This window comes from Cyprinus carpio, chromosome B23 (assembly GCF_018340385.1).
Source record: "Cyprinus carpio isolate SPL01 chromosome B23, ASM1834038v1, whole genome shotgun sequence".
Lineage (NCBI taxonomy): Eukaryota > Metazoa > Chordata > Actinopteri > Cypriniformes > Cyprinidae > Cyprinus > Cyprinus carpio.
In genome coordinates, this window is record NC_056619.1 from 12,219,977 (window position 1) to 12,239,926 (window position 19,950).

Sequence of the window (19,950 nt, forward strand, 5' to 3'; positions counted from 1 at the left end):
TTTGGGAACACAACAAATTTCTAAAATTGTAATTATAAAACCAGCTGTTGTCAATAAAATAAGTTTTAAGGGCTCCCTGTGGTTTTTACCAAATTAAAATCTTGATGGTTTGATGAAATTAAAAAAATTAAGACCGCCATTAATATTAGTATTGCAACTGTCTTGTAAAATAACATTATGATTATTGTATTACTTTACTCTCTGAAATTAGTCAACAGTGATGTATTTTTATTTTGGCAAATATTTTAATTCAGAAATAAATAAGAATACTACTAATAATAGTTTTTATAGTTATTGAGAATAATAGATAATCACATTGATATAAACCACAACATTTTTCAAATTGTGCTGCTCTAATACAAGCACAGCAAAAAATAAAATAAAAAAGGCTACCCCTAATTGCTGGAGGGGGTGGTCACTGTGTGACAGAGTTAATGAGAAATGTGTTACCTTGAGTTCCTGAAGTTGGTCAGGCTCATAGAGCTGGTTGGACACAGCTTGAGCCAAAAAGGAATCATGCTAGTTGATGTGGATGAATGATGCGACCCCGGGGACTGCATGATTTATATGTATGTAAACACATAACACTGCTCAAGACACCCAGAGCTCCTCAGGTTCAGTGCTGATCTACTTATCAAATCATTTAGTAAGAACCACTCTAATGTCAATGGCCAATGAGACACAGGTCTCCAATGATGTCATCTCCAAGGTACCTGAGCACGCAGCACATGAGCAGCAGGTGAGATGGCACACAGGTCGGGTTGAGCAGGGCAGGGCAGTCAGAGCGCATGCAGGCTAGGAAGGCTCGTGTACGGCGGCTACGGTCCTCAGACGCTCTGCCCAGCCACAACCGCCTCAGGTTGGGACACGTCCACTCGCGGAAACACAGGGCTGGAACGAGCTCTGGGGTCAGGGCAGATTTAGCTTTACTGGCACACCACTCCTTTACAATCACTGGAGGCACTGTGGAGTTAAATGAGACACATTTAGATTCATTTTCATCTTACTTTGATGCCTTCTTTCTCCTTACTTCTTACAACTTTCTATCTGGCAATTTGTGTTTATTAATATTTACTCATCATATATTATTAATAAAACAATAATTTTTATCTTATTTTGATGCATTGTTTTTACTTAAATGTATATATTTAACCCAAATATTAACATTGAACAGCACATTCATTTTTGCTGTGGTACTTAAATCAGAATTGAGAATCTCAAAAGTTTCCTGGTGTTGGAATTAGCAACTTATTTTTTGGTATTGTGACAATACTCAAAATGTGTATGCCATTTAACGGACTCATCTAACCAAGGTCTACGCTTACCGTCAACTGGACTACGCTTGCGCATGGCCAGTCTCTCCAGCCTCCGCTGGGTCTCAGCCAAGCTGAAAAGCACCCCGTAGGCATACTGGCGGGCAGAACGGAAAAGTAGAGAAGCAGGAGGCAGGTCGGGGTTGCACTCGTCTTCTATACACACTGGCATCTTCATCTCCCCCTGGGAGAGAGAAAGGGAAGGGAGAACAAAAAGTGACAGGGAGGATTGTAAGAGCTCTGAGAGGTATTATTAGATGCTTTTTAATACATTAAATAAGTTTTCAGGGCATTTGTCACCATAAATGTAAACAAATTTTGGTATAATATTATTTAACTCCCATTTAAAGGGATAGTTCACTCAGAAATGAAAAATTCTGTCATTAATTACTCAACCTCACGTCTCATCCTGGACCTTGGAATGACATGAGGGTGAATGACAGAATTTTAATTTCTGGGTGAACCATCCCTTTAAACATTTAAGGTTATATTATATACACTACATATTTTATATAATATTATAATTAACTTTGAAATACATAAATCTATGTAAAAATACTGATCTTAAATGCATTTAAAAAAAACTGAAAGGAAAAACTCATTTACAAGTAAAAACTCCAAAACTTGCAACTGTGCCATTGCAGATTCAGCAGCAAGAAATATTAGGGATGAAACCAGAATGGCATTTATTTGTGAGCACATGCTGTGTTACTGTGGTACCTTGGTCAGGATGTGGTAGATCTGTGGATACATGAGTCCTCTTCTGTGTCTGTGTTCTGCCACTCTCAGCACCTCGGCACTGACCTGTGGAAGGGGTGGAGTTGTGATGTCCATGTGACTCCGTGTTGGCATGGACAGCAATGATGGAATGGACGGCCCACTTCCGTTACCATGGTGCCCGTCCCCAGAGCCACTGCCCCCCCGTCCACTGGGATCTTCCCATCTTGTAGACTTGTCAGCCAAATGACTACGACAGAAAATTAATATTCATTTTGCTCTGAATAGCAGATTGCTTGCAAGTACACAACACAATGAACAGATTCTGTACAATATAAACTCACTTAGTGCTGGTGTCATTTTGCTCCTCCCCATCTGAAGACGAAGATGATGAGGGGGAGGGGCCTGTAGGAGCAGCAGTGTGATGATTGGGCTGTCGGTTGCCACCTTGAGTGGAATCATATGGAGCAGACCAATCAGCAAAGCCCATTTTCCCAACTAGTGAATCATTACAGTCCTGCAGAGGCTGAGTTGGGTTCTGGCATAAAAGGGCTGGACCAGTGGCAAGGCTGGGTCCGTAGAGCCCACCTGGATAAGGCACCTTAACACCTGACACCTGGGGTGGACCAAACTGTGGAGAACAGCAAAAAAAAAGATTGGCTGAAATCAGTTTCGGGAAAATAAACATGATTTGAAGCACTACACTTCTTTAGTAAAAAATTACCTGAGCTTTTACAGGCTGCATTGCCCCCATGTGGCCTGGAGGTCCACTAAACTGACTAGGCCCAAAGCCAGGAACTGAAAGAAGAGTCAGGGAAACCAAATTCATATTGTGCGAGTATAATCTGATTGATGTCAGTTTATTGTATGGCTTCTGAAAGCTAAACAGTGGAAAATAAACATACTCTGTTCAAAGGTTTGGGGTCTGTAAGGGGTCTGCATTTGATCAAAAATACAGCAAAAACATTTATATTATGAGATACTGTTGAAATTTAAAAGTGTTCTCTATTTAACTATATTTTAAAACAAATTATTCCTTTGATGCAAAGCAGAATTTGCAGCATCATAACTCCAGTCTTTAGTGATACTTCAGAAATCATTCTAATATGTTGATTTGGTGATCAAGCAAGGGAGAAAAAAAAAAACCCTGCTGATCCCAAACTTTGAAGGTTAGTGTATGTAAACACCACGTTATACCTACAGAGATAAGGAGACGGTCCCATGGAGAGAGGTCTTGGTTTACTGGCCGCTGAAAAGTATTCCACTGCCTTCTTAAACCTCTCAATTTTATCTTCAGTTTGTGACTGGAGGTTAGAAATTTTTTTAAGTCTCCATGTTATGATGAACTTATGATGAAGGTAAAGTAGTACATGAAAATGCATATGTTAACACAGCCATGCTTCACCTGTGACTGCTTGAAAACATCCTTGGCCACCGAATCTAAATTCCCAAGATCTTTGATGGATGCCACATACTCAGATACAGCCTTAATAACAACCTCACATGGAGGGAGCACTAACTGATGAGCCCTTACCTGAACAGAGAGAAGAAAAACAAAGAATGAAGTTAAAAGAATGGGTTGCATTGAAAAAAACTGATGCTCAAGGATGCTTAAGTCTGTATCCTCAATTACAATTATGGAAGAATGAAAATATCTGTGTGAAATGACGAATTGTACAAGAACCTTTAGTGAGGCAAGAGGGTGTTCTGGGCCTAGCAGACTCCAATGAAAGGCAGCCAAGTCTTCATCTGGCAGAATGTGGTTACCTGTTTTTTTTTTTTTTTTTTGAAGACCCACATTTAGAACCAAACAATGTACGGAAAAAAGCAAAGTCACATCCTTGACTTAAAAAACCTGTGGTGTCACTTACCAAGAAGAGCAGCAAAGATGGGCAGGTGCTGGGTCTTGAGGCCGAGCTGGCGAGCCGCCTCTGATAGCAGGTACTGGTGCGTGGTCAGATTCTTGCCATTCCAGGAGAGCTTGAGAGCGTGGGAGCTGAAATAGGTCGGAACGTTGCATAGCGCAAACTCTGAGTCCTGTGCAATCAGACCCTGAAAACCGTAGTCTCTGTACAGGGATAGCACCTCCTGATGGTGGTCCTCCAGGGTCTGCACCACCTACAACACAAGCAGGGTGGAAGGAGACCATGTATTCTTGTGATCTGCTGATAAACAAGCTCTGATCAAACAGCACTTTGACCATCCAGCTTAAAGGTGCACTCAGTTATCCTACTTTTCTGGCTGATGTGGCATTCATCTTGGGTTTATACTAACACATTAGTGTTGTCAAATTACATTTTTTTTATACATATTGATTCTGAATATTTGAAACAATTGCAACACTCATTTTCTGCAGCACTGATACACTGGTCCCAGCTCTGACATCAAGGTGACACAAACAGCAGTGTGTATTTTAATTAAATAAATATATAAATCGCTGCATGTTTCAAAGTGAAGTGCATCACTGTGTTATTTCACGCGAGCGGCTCAGTTCAAAGAAAATGCAGCGAGCTCCATCTCTGTGCTATGAGTTTAACATTTACTTTGTAACACAACAGACACTGCCAGGTACTCAGTTTTTTCACATCTACATAATTTCCAACAATTTTGTAGACATAAATCACAGCACTTCACACAAATTTCTAATGAGAAGCATATGTAAACCTGTGGTCACCGATACTTTAATTCATATACTGTTTAAGAAGTGTTCAATTAATTTTTTTTTTTTTTACTTTACAGTGCAGTTGTATTACTACTCGTACTGTAATTTTCTTAGAAATAATAAAACTAGTAAAGTTATTGATATATAAACTTAGAGCCATCAGGCTTGATGCATCTCGGACATCAGTTGACATCAGTTTCAGTTGATAAGAAAACACTGAATGGTGCGGGAAAGAGTTGTAGCCATTTTTCCATGTAGTGTCAAAATGTAGTGAGTTACGTTGAATATCAATATTTTCCTAGTTGCTGTATCAAAGTTATAAATTCCAGTACTGTGACAACCTTATAACACACATTAGCTAGAAATCCGAAATTGACTGTCAGCTATGATTAACTTATTCCTCAAACAAAAGTGTCAGAGAGTTACCAAGATAAATCAAAAAGCATTTGCCTAGTCACGTGATCATAACATGGCAGCCTTCACGAGGAGACCCACTCCATGTGAAACAAAACAGCTTTTATTAGTCTCACCTGTACATCATTGTAAACATTTTCAAAATATGAATCACGGCATTACGTGTAAAACTATAATGAGGGAAGAGTGCACTTTTAAAATTACAGTTTAATGAAAATGGATGATTTTGAAGATCATTTGACTTGCTTTGCCAACACTTTTACAATGAAACTTGCAGCACAAATTGGATTAAACTCTCTACGTTAAAATGTAAATAAGTAAGAAGCTGCTAAAAGGACATGGCAATCCACAGATCCTCTCGAGGAGGGCATCAGGCCACTCACCCGCACGCGGAATCGGAACATGGCGAGGCGGACACAGTGGCTCAGGCAGGCCGGGGGCAGGAACCAGGCCCGCGGAGGAGGCGTCGCCTTGCTCCCGACGTGGTTGACGATGAGCTGTGCGGTCTGTCGCTGCCCCTGCGCCCGTCGCGCCCACTCCGGCCAGCGATCCTTCCCAAGTGTACCGTTAAAAACCACCACCAGCTCCAGTCCGCCTTGGTACAGACAGGCCTGGGAGAGCGCCGCCAGATAGCCGAGCATTGCATTCCACTCGCCTCCACAGACCCAGTCGGTCTGGTATCCCCCGTAGAGCCGCTGAAGGCCGGAGTCTGCGTCGACCAGAATGCGCGCTGGCGGGGGAGGCGGAGGCAGCGAGCTGGGGTGATGGGGATAGTGGTGGTGGTGGTGGTGGTGGTGATGGTGGTGTGGGGGCTGACGGCCTGCGGTTCGCGCGAGCTTGAGAAGATCTACTGGAACTGCCGCCCCGGGGCAGCGCTTCTCCAAATACTCCTGAAACCCCTGCACTCCCATGTTCTGTCAAAGCGCTTGAGATGGATGAATCTTAAGAAGTTGATTTCTAGGTTGTGCGGTCAGAACTAGATCTGTCCGGTTGTAGTTGGATAACTAAATAGCTGAAATGTCTGGTAACGGTAAATTATCCCACAAGTACAAGTGCTGAACGACCCCCTGTAAAATTCCAGATACGCGTGGCTATTTTTTAGGTTTGGTCATGTAAATGCAATCTGCGTCCATTCCTTACTGTGTCGGTAGTATAATCCCGCTACAGTCTCTCTGTTTTGATCATTTACGGTGTTGCACGGTGTGCAGCGTAACGATGGAGAATAACGGCGCGCACGCTACAGTTAAGATGTCGACAGTGTTGGTAACATCAAAATTCCTATTTGTAAGCTTTCTAGCTGCAAACTAAACAACAACTACGCCGTTGCTATCCAACATGACCGTTAGGTGATTCAAAACGAACTCCAGCTGCTAGTGAATACAGTATGTACTGTGATGTTAACAGTTATAAGAGCTACAGTTTGTGGCTAACACACTAGCTCGCGCAGTTAGCCAGCTAGCCGAGGTCCCGGCGTGATTGACGCGTCAAACTAGTCGAGACAAATCGGGGGCTGCCGCGATTCGGAATGGGATGAATAATTAAGGGGAAAATAAAGTAAAACAACTAAAATAAAACAAAAACAAAAGCCCGACGTAAGCTCCCTCGCTCTCTGGCTCACTCACGACTTCATGTTGAGGAGAGGAACATACTTTCATGCGACGTCGGCCATCTTGCGACTTCCCCGCGGACCGACAGAAAGTGGGAGGGCGGGCGAGCTGAGGAAAGTGGGAGGAGCGATGAGCCTGGTGCCTGGGGGATGTAGTTTTTTCTGACTGAGAAGGTATCTGGATTATAGAGTAAAAGACTACAACTACCAGTACAGTAAAGTGACAGACTCGTGGCATGCCATATCCTAAAGGAACGGTTCATTCAAAAGTTTATAGGGAAAATTGGTTCAGCTGGAAAAGCTAGATTAAAGGGATAGTTCACCAGTTTGATTGTATTTGTTTTTTATTTGTTTTTTTGTAGGGGTTAAAGGTTGTGTTTGACTTTGTTTCTTCAGTAGAACACAAACGAAGATTTTTTAACTCAAACCGTTGCAGTCTTATGCACTTATAAGTCTCGGATCAGGTGTGTTGGGAGTATTATTCTTCTTGCTTTATGGCAGATCTCAATTAGGAGTGTCAGTGGTCCATTTCAGAGATTGTATTTAATGGTTCAGAAGTAAAAAAAAAAAAACTATATAAATACTGTTCAGTTTCTTGCACAGACCAATCATTTTGTGTCTTTATACATCAATGTATCATCACGAGCCACAGGGTTTAATTTGTTTGTGTATGTTTTTTTGTTTGTTTGTTTGTTTTATTGTATGTTTTAGCCGTTATTCCCATCCACTTCCATTATAAGACTGACAGACTGCAACGGTTTGGTTTTCACCCAAATTTTTTTTTTTTTTGTGTGATATATCTTTTTAATATCTGTGTCTGTGGTTTTTTTTTTTAGTGTGGGAATAAACCATTTAGCACTGGTGAATCACAAGAGGATACCAGGGGCTCTGCAGTTGATAGAAGGAAAAATAATAAATAATCTTAGAAATTTAGGCCTATTTCAGGGCTGTCAGGTAAAAGTTATTAGTACCACAACATTTTCAATACATTTACTAAAATTTTATCATTATTTTTTACATATATCATATTAAAACAAATGGGTCTTCATATATATGACGACCAATATATGTTCGAGAGAACATGGCATTAAAACTTTTTTTTAATCCCTTTTTTACAGATGTATGGTACAGGGTTTCAAATAGGCCTGTATCTCCCTTCGGAATTAAATGCAACAAATGCATTTTTTTTTCTGTGTAAAATAAGGAAAGGGACATTCTGTTCTTGAAAATAGTGTTCTATCATTTTAAACATCACAAAATAGCAAAGATGTTCATAAGACAATGTCTTATTTTGAATGAAAATTATCACAACTAGGCCTACTTTACAAGTAATTTAGAAAATAATTTCTTACAACAAGGACTACAACAACGGTCGTCTGAATCATCACATAAATGCACATCCTTTTGGTAGTTGTAGTCCTTTTGTAGCAACATGTTACCAAATTCACTTAAAATGTTAGTGCTATGACTGTATGTAATTTATGTTGTAGTACAAAATGTAAAAGTGGATCGAAAAACGTTATTCTAAAAACAAAAACCCATGGTGAACGGGTTGGCGTACAAACTGACGTCATGTCTGCACACCTCAACAACAACAACAACAACAACAACAAAAATATACACATAAATGACACTAGAGCGCGCCAAAGTAAAAATGTTTGCTTATAAAAGTTAATTTCTGAGTTTTGTGTCAGCTGATAATGAAACAGGGCTGCTGGTTCAAGCCATAGACTGTATAGTTCAAACAGAGCGCACGGCGGCACTTATTTCGGTTTGTTTGCTAATGCTGGAGCCGCAATCCAAAATGTCCATAGCAGCGAGATCAGGGCTCGTCCTCTTCTCAACGCGTCTGCAGCCATGGACCGGACTAAAGAGCTCCACAAACAACGTAAGCCCCCGCTTCTGGGGGAAGTCGTGACCTAGTGGTTAGAGAGTTTGACTCCTAACCCTAGGGTTGTTGGGTTCGAGTCTCGGGCTGGCAATACCGCCACTGAGGTGCCCTTGAGCGAGGCACCAAACCCCCAACTGCTCCCCGGGCGCCGCAGCATAAATGGCTGCCCACTGCTCCGGGTGTGTGTTCACGATGTGTGTGTGTTTGTTTGTTTGTTTGTGTGTGTTTTGGATTTGTTTGTTTTAGATGAAGAATTCTGAGTATGGGTCACCATACTTGGCTGTATGTCACTTCACTTCTAATATCAGTCAGCAAATGTCAAGCGCATTTAGTTACTTAAAGGTGCTACAGGTGTCATCAATGCGTTTATTGAGATATTTTAGACTTTTTTCATGCTATGTTTCAAATTATAAAGCAGTTTGGAATTAGTTATTTTATGAAGGATCAGCTAAAATGAACACTGATTAGTAAATTTTTCTTTTCTCTGTTATAATAATGAATTAATGAATATGAAGAAGTCTTCATATACTGTAAGTTTGGGCTGAAGTCTTGATTTATGATAATGATTATGATAATGTTTGACCCTGCCCTACATTCGATGATTTACTTAATGAAAACTAATTACAGCATGACTTATCTTTTCCTGCAGCCCCTTACTGTCACCTCACTCCCTCTCTCTATTCATCTGAAATTACTTAAATTTAGGGCCTGTAATATACTGTACTTTGGGTAACATCTTCATTGTAGTTAATATAATATCTTAAATAAATCTCTCCTGTGCTTGTAAGCTGATTTGTGTAAGCGATATTTCGATACATCAACATCAACAAAGTTGCTTTCAGGTATTTGGTTCAGAGTTTCGCTAGAATATAAAACACTAGTGTTGTATTTTAATGCATTACTCTCAGCATGGCAATTTAATAGCAGCTGAATAAAAATATTTATTGTACTTGAGATTTGACTTCATATTGTGAGCTTGACCTTTGCCCTTCTTTTGTCAATGGTCTGTTTTGCATCTTTACCCATCAGCCTCCTCCTGCTGAATATGGAGGCAGACACACGGTGACTTTGGTCCCTGGTGATGGTATTGGACCAGAACTGCTGAACCACGTCAGAGAGATTTTCAGGTTTGAAGATGAAGCTCGCTATAAACAGACTTCACCAGAAAACACCAAAGATGAGCTTATATTTTTGTCATTCTATAATGTTCACAGATTCTGCTGTGTGCCTGTGGATTTTGAGATTGTCAGGGTGGATTCGTCTGCTTCCTCTGAGGATGACATCAATAAACAATAGAAATGTTTGCTGCATATTAGGTGTATAAATATATTGGTACCATATCAGTTATCGGTTGACATTGGATACTTCATTGTTCATTACCTCTAATTTTACACTAAAATGACCTTTGTCATCATATAACTAAGTCACTTAAAGTAAACCTTTAAAAGCACTAATAATTTAATAATACTGTTAAATCTTTAGCAAATCTCAAAATCAGTATTAATTTAAATCATCTTTTGAAGTGAAAAGCTGCGTATCTGTAATAAACAAATCCATCATCAAGGTATTTTAACCAACCGTTACTTCTGGCCGAAATGTCATCTCGTCTGAATCAGGAGAGAAATATGCACAGATCAAGCACCGTCTACAAGCGAAAACAATACAAAACAGGTCTAAACAAATATATCGCTTGATTTTGATCAACAGGGCATAGACTTAGTCACTTGAGGAAGCATTATTATGAATTATGGACTTGTATTTTGGCGAGAAGTGAGGGTTTAAAGTTAAAATGCCATTATTCACTTACCCCCATGTCGTTCCAAACCCGTAAAAGCGCCGTTCGTCTTCGGAACACAATTTAAGATATTTTGGATGAAAACCAGGAGGCTTGATACTGTTCCATAGACTGCCAAATAAATAAACAGTGACAACAGTCTCCTTTGTGTCTCTCATTATCACTGTATGCTGTGTATGCACTTCTTCTCATCTGCGCCACAAGGATGTGCTGTTTCTATGTGTATTTAGCTTTGATTTGAAAGAAAACAGCAAATCCTTGTGGCACTGATGACACAGAAGAGCATACACAGCATACAGTGATATGGATAGACACAGAGGAGACTGTTGACAAAGGAAATATTGAATAAAGTTGTTATTTTTGTTTTCTTCCCTTACAAAAAGTGTTCCCATCGCTTCATATAACCCAGATTGCACATCAGATGGCAGATGGAGTATTCTGACGACGACTTTCATACCTTTTATGGACCTTCACACTGCTATTTAATTGGCAGTCTATGGAGCAGTATCAAGCCTCCAGGTTTTCATCCAAAATATCTTAAATTGTGTTAAGAGAACAAACAGAGCTTTCACGGGTTTGGAACGACATGGGGGTGAGTGAATAATGACAAAATTTTCATTTTGGGATGAAATATCCCTTTAATGATGGATTTGTTTCTAATACATCATCTATATCTTGAATAGCCTGAGGATGAGTAAATTTTCAGCAAGTTTTCATTTTTGGGTGAACTATTCCATTAAATTGCAGTGTATAAATCAAGATTATTTCACAGGTAACATAGAGACTAATCACAACCTTCCTCCATCTCATAAATCCAGGAACAATTTGCTTCGGTAAGACATCTTGGATTTGTTTTTTCTTTACTTGATTGTCTGTGGTAAATCCAGAGGGTTCATTTATATGACTGGTTTACCTCTCTGACAGCACATCTTTAGACCTGTATGCTAATGTCATGCACTGTCAATCTCTTCCTGGAGTCCCGACCCATCACAAAGACATTGATGTGATCATCATTAGGGAGAATAAAGAAGGAGAGTACAGCAGCTTGGAGCACGAGGTCCGTGTGTTTGGGTCTCTTATGGTTTAAGGACACCAATTACACTCATTCCTCAAGTTTAAATCTCCTCTCTTCCAGAATGTTCCCGGGGTGGTGGAGAGTCTGAAGATCATAACACGTGTGAATTCATTGCGGATCGCTGAGTATGCCTTTAACTTGGCCAGAGAGAAAGGTCGCCGCAAGGTCACTGCAAGTACATAAAGCTAATATCATGTGAGGGACCCTTCTTACTAACCTCTGCTTTACTTTCAGCCAAAATCACTAGACGAAAACACGTCTGCATATATCTTGCTGAAATATTGGATTCCTGTGGTACAGGTTCAAATTAGTTTAGTATTGTTTTTCCTGTGCTCCATAGGAAACTTGGCGATGGCCTTTTCTTGCAGTGCTGTAAAGAGGTGGCGGCTGGATGTCCTGATATCACATTTGATAGCATGATCGTGGACAACACCACCATGCAGGTAGATCAATGGTGAACTACAAAAGTACATGATACACTACAGTCCAAAAGTTTGGGGTCAGTTAGATTTTTTTAAAATAAACTAATACTTTTATACAGCAAAGATGCATTAAACTGTTTGGAACTGACAGTTAAGACATGTATACTGTTACAAAAGGTTTCTATTTCAAAGAAATAATGCTCTCTTGACCTATCTATTTGTTAAGAATCCTGAGAAAAATTTTCAGTTTGCACAAAAATATTACGCAGCTCTACTGTTTTAACATTGAATATAATAAGAAATGTTTCTTGAGCAGCAAATCAGCATATTAAAATGATTTCTGAAGGATCATGTGACACTACAGACTGGAGTAATGATGCTGAAAATGGATTAAAATAGAAAATGCATTTAAAAAAATTTATTTGAAAAACTTGTCATCCTAAAAGATTTGAATGGTAGTGCATTTTATTGTATTTTTTTTTGGGGGGGGGGGGGGTTCTATGTATTACATGATATAATAAATAGTTTATCTGTTAATTTATTTTGGGTTTGTTTGTGTAGGGACAATATAATCCGAATTAAAACCTAATTTAAAAAGATGCACTTTATATAGAGATTATAGCATAATTTGCGTCTTATGTCCCTAAAATGCTTTTGAAAAATAATAAAAGAATATATATAGAATATAATATCAATACTTTTAATAACACTTTACTTGAAGCCTTTATATATAATGCATTCTAAATGACTTTTAATGCATTAATTATGTCTTGTATATAACACCTTATTATGTATTACAAGATCTTATAAATATTGTAACAAGTAATATAAAAAGTTATGCATTTGTAATTTGTAATGTGTAATGTAATATGTAATCTTTAAAATTTTTTTTTTTTTTTTTTTAATTTTTTTTTATATTTTTTGTGAAATATCTAATGCATTTCAATGTACATTATACCTTTACAATGCATAATTACAAGGCTTCAAGTGAAGTGTTTCCAATATTTTGAATATGTTTTTGTTCGTGTAGCTGGTCTCTAAGCCCCAGCATTTTGACATGATGGTGATGCCTAATCTCTATGGAAATGTGGTGAGCAATGTGTGCGCTGGACTTGTTGGAGGTCCAGGTCTAGTACCAGGAGTCAACTACGGCAAGGACTACGCTGTTTTTGAGACCGAAGAAAGAACAGAGCATGTACTGGTCAGCTATTAGACTGACTACAGAACACATGAGATATTGTTATTCCGTTCATGTCTGGGCTGTCTTTCCTCTTTCCTAGGCTTTGTGCATATGCCAAGATGATTCGAAAGGCAGTTCTGAAAAATTTGTCTGAAACTCAGGCATCATACAATACATGCTCATTATGTCAAACAGCTATAGCAATTCATCTCACCTAAGACAAGCCAAATCCACTGCTCATACTCTTACCATACCCTTTTATCCACTCGTAACACGTCTGCAGTATTACATCTCTACTAAACACATACTGCTTGTATAGTCATTTGTCACTGCTGACTTGGGAGGTCAGGATGTTACATCTAAAGTGGTCCAGTCTATTATGCAGGAGATCCAGAGAGGAGGACCACGCACATCAGAACAGATCAGAACTTAATTTCTGCAGCTTCTAGACCCTCTCACACACCTCTAGCTCACAGAGAACACAAAAACGATCGAATGCTTTTGTGAAACATAGGACACATTGTGAATTCTTTAATGTAAAGATGTAAGTTAGTGTGTTGAAATGGTGTATATTTTTCTTTGGGTAATCTATATATCTAGCGGTATAGATGTTTGTGATGTTATTTATACGTTATAATCAAGCTGAGTTAAGGCCTTTATCTGAACTGGACTGGACTGCTGTGTATTTTATTTCATACCCAACAGGTCCTGTATTGAAGTTTCTATCTTATTAATTTATTAATTATTGCCTGTTGTTAACTGATGATGCACCAAGCACTTTCATGAATGAATGTTCTAAAACTTCATGCTTCATAAGACGTGTTCAAAATGAAACAGACAGTATGATGTATGGACAAACATTTTCCAATAGGGGGCACTAAAACGCTGCACTTCAGCTTTATCAAGTTTGGATGCTTTGTGACATTTATTTATGAGTACTATAAAAAGTTATGACTGCTTTAGTGCAAAAAGTGAATATATATTACATGTAATGTTTACTTTCAGCGCAAGTGAATGTTTGCAGTAATGAGTGTGCTAGAATGTTTTTCTTAGTGAAAAAATTATTCATGAAAAAAGTTGATCATTTATACTAGTGCTGTCAAACGATTAATCGCATCCAAAATAAAAGTTTTTTATAATATATGTGTGTGTGTACTGTGTGTATTTATTATGTATATATAAATACAAACACATGCATGTATATATTTAAGAAAAATAGGTTATGTTTATATATTAAATCTATTTATATATAATAAAAGAATATAAATGTGTATACATGTAAATATTTTCAAAATATATACTGTATGTCTGTGTATTCATATACACAGTACACATATTATGTAAACAAAAACATTTGTTTTGGATGCGATTAATCCTTTGAGAGCACTAATTTATACACTTTAAAATATAAACTAAGGTTTTATTTATACATTTCTTTTGACATGGCATTTGAGTGTTTCCATCTTTGGTAGTCATCAGATATTATTTTGCATCATGAATCCTGTAGGAATGTTGAGCGCAAGTACATCTGTCAACAGTGAATTAGGAAACCAAAAGTTAAGGGGTTTAGATTCTTGTCCAAAACACATGCCTGTGAAAGTGCTGTGCAAAGATTTCTGGCAGTCGTCGTGTTATGACTGGTATTAATAACAGCCGTTCTTTTGAGGTTGATTTATTTTTTTGATTCATCCAACCGTACAAGTATTTTTTCATTTTTGTTTTTATGAATGATGCCCAGAAAGGGAAATTACTCAAAGTTTGGCTGAACTAGTGAGCTTTGACAAGCAGCAACACTTATTTTTGACCTGCAGGAGTTCAAATAATTGTAAGCAGGAGAAACAAAAAGGTCAGATGAGAAAAAGATCCATCAAAGGAGAGAAAGTCTTTAAAGGAACTAATATCACCCCGTGGTTATTAAATCAATGTAAGAGCGCTCTCTTGATGAAAGAGCAATTGAGTGGAAAAAAGACAGTTTGCTATTGCCAGCGAGAGGGCGATGAAAAGGAAAGTGATGGAATGTCAAAAAAGGAGTGAAAAGGAAGGAAAAATTAAGAACGAAGACCTTAGCAGGGTTATACTGATTTCGTTTTTCTGTTGATCACACATACGTTCCCTCAGCCGTTATGATCGCTTTGCTAGTAATATACAACAGAGTACTGAAGTAGGCCTGAAGTAAAATGAGAAAAACAGCTTCAGCATCTCAGCTCCAGCAACGCAGAGAAAAACAGCTCGAATCAAACAGAAAAGGGCCAAAAGTAATTTTGCTGTCTGTAACTGTGCTTTCAAAAACAAGACATATTCCAACTGAAGAGGGCTCTCCAAAACAGCCGGTCTCTCAGTTTTTAAGTGCTGAGGATGGCAGTTTCATTACTTTTCTCAGAGGATTGTTCTGTTTTCCTCCTTTCTTCTGTCTGTACCCTGGACATACAATTCAAACAGTCACAGGGGGGAAAAAATCAGGAATGTTTTGTGAAAATGGCCAACTAGTCAGGTTACTCACCGTATTTAATATTATTTAATGGGAGATATGTTTTTTGTCCGAAGAACCATGGAAAATACACTTTATCAGGAATGTTTTTAGATGTGAAGAAAAACCATAGTACAGTTTAATCTGTTGAACTCATTGATTATCCCTTAAAACACCACTTTCATCCATATTTAAAAAAATAAGTACTTATAAGTTAACATAAATAGTATTTGGGTACCTTAAATTTTAACCAATAACCATGTTCCCCTGAGCCCAATAAAAACCATCTAAATAATAAATGTTTAAAAAAGTTAAAGTTAAAAAGTTAACATTATAATTAATCTAAGAAAACATATTGGTCTCATTTATATACATACTGCATTTCATTTCTCACCTCCCCCAATCAAGTCTACTTACAAAATTCACATGCAGATTTTAAAATTTTTTGTCTTTCAGCAATTTAAGGGTATATGATTATAATCTAGGCTGGCCTTTTTCCCACTTTCTGTCCAAAAGCGAACCAGCATTTGTGATTTAATACCTTTCTTTACCCTCACATTTACATCGACGCAGCTACTTAATGTCATCAAAAATTGAAGAAGTCTTGACCTAAATGTTGCCAAAATGCAGGGCAGTTGAAAGCCCAGCGGAGCCAGCGATCACCCTGTCTAGCTGCTCACGTAACCGCTCTGATTATTGCTTTTTCTTAACTCTTCCAAGTATGCATCCACTCCACTCCACATGTACATCTCTGCCCCTCTCGGGCTGTCCATCACGCTACTCAGCACAGGTTCTCGTAAGCTGTAGTAATTAGTGTAGACACCGGCTGCCCTCCTCAAGACCTGCAGTCATCCCGGATCAGAATCAGCAGCCGTGCGCAAGAGATCCAGCCATGATGGAAACAACAGCAGGAGGTGCCCAATTCCCCAGCAGGAACTTACAAGGGCCACTGCTTATTTCCATGGTAACATTAGGGGCGAGTGTGAGCGTTCCAGTCTTTCACATTAGCCTCTATAGAATAAAGTGATTTCTGGATTACTGCTTAACTTGAATCAGCACCAGTGTGTATATTTTGGTATTTATTTGTTTTTTAAACAATGGATGAGTAGTGCAGTCCATTTATTTTTATGTTGCTTCATAAAACCCTAGCATTTTTTCTCTGTTTTTTTTTTTTCAGTGTGCTACATGTGTCAAAAAAAACAGGTTTGATACGCATGCCCTTTAAAGCAAGTCATTAAAGCAGCAATTTAATTTCAACTGTTTCCATTAATGCAAATACAGCTCCTATCTACCTGAATGTGAAAATTGTAAAACATATTTCAGTCAAGAATAAAATGTGATAAAATTGCCTCATAATATTGACTACTTTAGCTAACTTTACACAAGCAAAACAATTTTTTAAGACTGAAAATGTGCATAATCATTCTCTCCATTAATTGAACAACTGTTCCTCACCTACAGCAGCCATGATGAGTGTTGCAAAGTCTCATAAAAAAGCGATGAGATTAAAGGGATAGTTCACACAAAAATGAAAATTCTGTCATTAATTACTCACCCTCATGTCGTTCTGAACCTGTAAAACCTTCGTTCATCTTCGGAACACAAATTTAAGACATTTTTGATGAAATTCGAGAGCTTTCTGCTCCTCCATAGACAGCAAGGGTACTACCACGTTCAAGGCCCAGAAACATATAAGGACATTGTTAAAATAGTCCATGTGACATCAGTGGTTCAACCTTAATTTGATGAAGCTACGAGAATACTGAAGTGTGCATAGAAAACAAAAATAACGCAATTCTTCTCCTCCGCATCACCCTGGCACCATTTTGGAGAGTACCACAATGTATGCGTGATCTTGAAAATTCTGGGATCGTGACAGGATTTTCATATTTGGTTGAGCTATCCTTTTAACTGTAAATAGCATTAGTGTATTGAGCACCTACTGTGCCATTCTCCAGGATTCCTCTGTTACGTGGGCAGTGTGAATAAGTGTTAATATTAGCATAAACTTGTTCATTTCGCATTCGGTGTGAAACAGGCCTTATGGTGAGATCTGCTATGTAAGAACATTGCATCGGCTGTGCGCTTTCATTTTAGCATCTTATGTTGTCCTGTTCCTCAGTGCCAAACAGCTGCTGTTTTTCCAACCAACCCATCCCCCCACCACTCCTTCCACGGCTTCCTCTCTTTCCCACTCTCTCTAAGAATGTCTGCCACCATCTGTCCGTTTTTCCACACCGTTCCTCTGTCCCCTTCATCAGCCTCACCAGGTGCACTGCTCTTATAATCCAACGGCTGGAAACAGATTTGGACCTCGCTGAACCTGCAGAGGAGTGATCTGTGACTCAATCACTCATGCTCTCATTCACAGATGACCACATCCTCCTTCTGTTTAACATTCGTTCATGTTTTAATGCAGAGTTTAATCGTTTTTCAAGTTCCAGCCTATTATTTCAAAGCAAGGAACTGTGAATGTGCGTGCGAGTGGTACGTGTACTGAAAGATGTTGTGGATCATTAGTTGGGTCAGATATCAGGGGCTGTAGTTTCACACTGGCAGCTGTGCGCTGACACCTGTCGAACCACATCTCTACAGGGAGAGTGAGAAACAATGAAGGGCAGACAGAATATATCAGAAGTGGCCATTAAAACAGAGGGAGAAAGTAGAGAGCTGAGCGAAAAATAGGTGCATGACACCCCTGGAATGTGTGATCATCTCTAAACATATGTTTGGCAGACATCTCACGGTTATGTCACTGTGAATGCTGTGCTCACCGTGTGCATGTTCTGTATGTGGGCAATGCATGTGTTTAGAGTTACCAGGGTGTCTTAGGTAAACAGGGTGCACTGGCCTTTGTGGCAGAGTTTTTGACCTTAGCAGGTCAATCTACCATTATTTTTAATAAGTGCACCATTATACAATAGTTTGTTCTGGTCCTCAAATTTAACTGGCTGAGCTGCATTCCAAGAGCGCTGATATAACTGTCTAACAACAGCACTGGGATTGTTCACTGTTTGCGTAACTATGCTTGTCTGTGTTGGTGTGTTCCAGACAGACTGTCTGTCTGTGGTGGGGATTTTTTAGTGACTCTTCCTGCATGTTACATTGTCGCACCAATAGGTTGCAGCACGTGACTGTCTTAATGAGTTATTAGAATCAATTACTCAACTGAAAACATTGAGTCATTCACAAGTTAAACAAGTGACTGCCTTTCTGAGTGATTTATTCAATCATTTACTCAGTAGATTTGTTCAAGAACACTGATTCATTCAGGAATGAAATAACTGATTGTCTTTCTGTGTGATTTATTCAATAATTTACTCAATTGATTTGTTCAAAAACATTGGTTCATGCAGGAACCAAATAAATGACTGCCTTACAAAGTGATTCATTCAATCATTTAATAAGCTGATTCATTCAAAACATTGATTTGTTCGAGAATGAAATAAGTGACTGCCTTACAGAGCGATTACTCAATGGATTTGTTAAAATATACTCAATTATTAATAATTCCTGAAGTCTTTCTGAGTGATTCATTCAATAATTTACTCTACTGATTTGTTCTCAGGAACCAAATAAGTGACTGCCTTACAGAGTGATTTATGACTGCCTTTCTGTAATTCATTAATAATTTACCAAAATCTTTCCAAAAATGTGCATTCATTAAGGAACAAACAAGTGACTAACTTTCTGACTCATTCCGATTTATTAAACATTTACTCAACCAATTTTTTCAAAAGCATTGATTCATTCAGGAATGAAACAAGTGACTGCTTTACAGAGCAAATTTTACAATCATTTACTCAACTGATTTGTTCAAAACACTGATTCAGGAGCTAAACAAGTGACTGCCTTTCTGAGCCATTCATTCAATCATTTCCTCAACCGATTTGCTCAAAAACACTGATTAGTGTGTATTGCTCAGAGACATGCAACAGTTAATTCTGCTGTGATTTCATTAGGAACTATTTTTGTTGAGGGAAATAGACAAAGTAACTGGCAATGTCTCTAAAATGTAAGTTACTAAATATTAACTTCTTGTCTATTGTTGTATAAAAGAACACACACACACTTGCACTCAAGTCTTACATTGTTTGCTTCCTTGTTCATTTCCCCACTGATAAACAGGAAAGTACTAATTTGCACCCTCTGAGTATTACAATATCCGCTCCGTTCATCTCACCATATGACATTTCCTCACATTGATTCCTCCCTGATCCATATTTGTCTACCCTCATCTGTAGTCCGTTCTTTCTTTTATTCTTCCATTCTGATCATTTGCTGAGTGTCACGAAAAGGCATCTTCTTCCTCTCTCAGACCAGCTCTTGACCTCAAAGGACCTGCTTTACCCCGCGCAGCCTCTCCATTCATGTGCTTGCAGACAGGATATCGACTGCTCCAGTCACC

At 38.6% G+C, this 19,950-nt stretch overlaps 1 protein-coding gene and 1 pseudogene across 1 annotated transcript; one reads left to right on the plus strand and one right to left on the minus strand.

The window, feature by feature from the left end:
- Positions 1-633: 633 nt before the first annotated feature.
- On the minus strand, positions 634-6,809 carry LOC109088208 (constitutive coactivator of PPAR-gamma-like protein 2). The gene is made up of 10 exons (XM_042750717.1): positions 5,490-6,809; positions 3,902-4,148; positions 3,715-3,797; positions 3,436-3,564; positions 3,232-3,334; positions 2,755-2,828; positions 2,375-2,661; positions 2,034-2,280; positions 1,326-1,497; positions 634-963 (listed from the first exon to the last, which is right to left on the minus strand). Exons 1-10 carry the CDS (start codon positions 6,015-6,017, stop codon positions 665-667), a joined length of 2,169 nt encoding a protein of 722 aa, XP_042606651.1. The 5' UTR covers positions 6,018-6,809; the 3' UTR covers positions 634-664.
- On the plus strand, positions 6,442-14,124 carry LOC109088165 (annotated as a pseudogene).
- Positions 14,125-19,950: the final 5,826 nt, after the last annotated feature.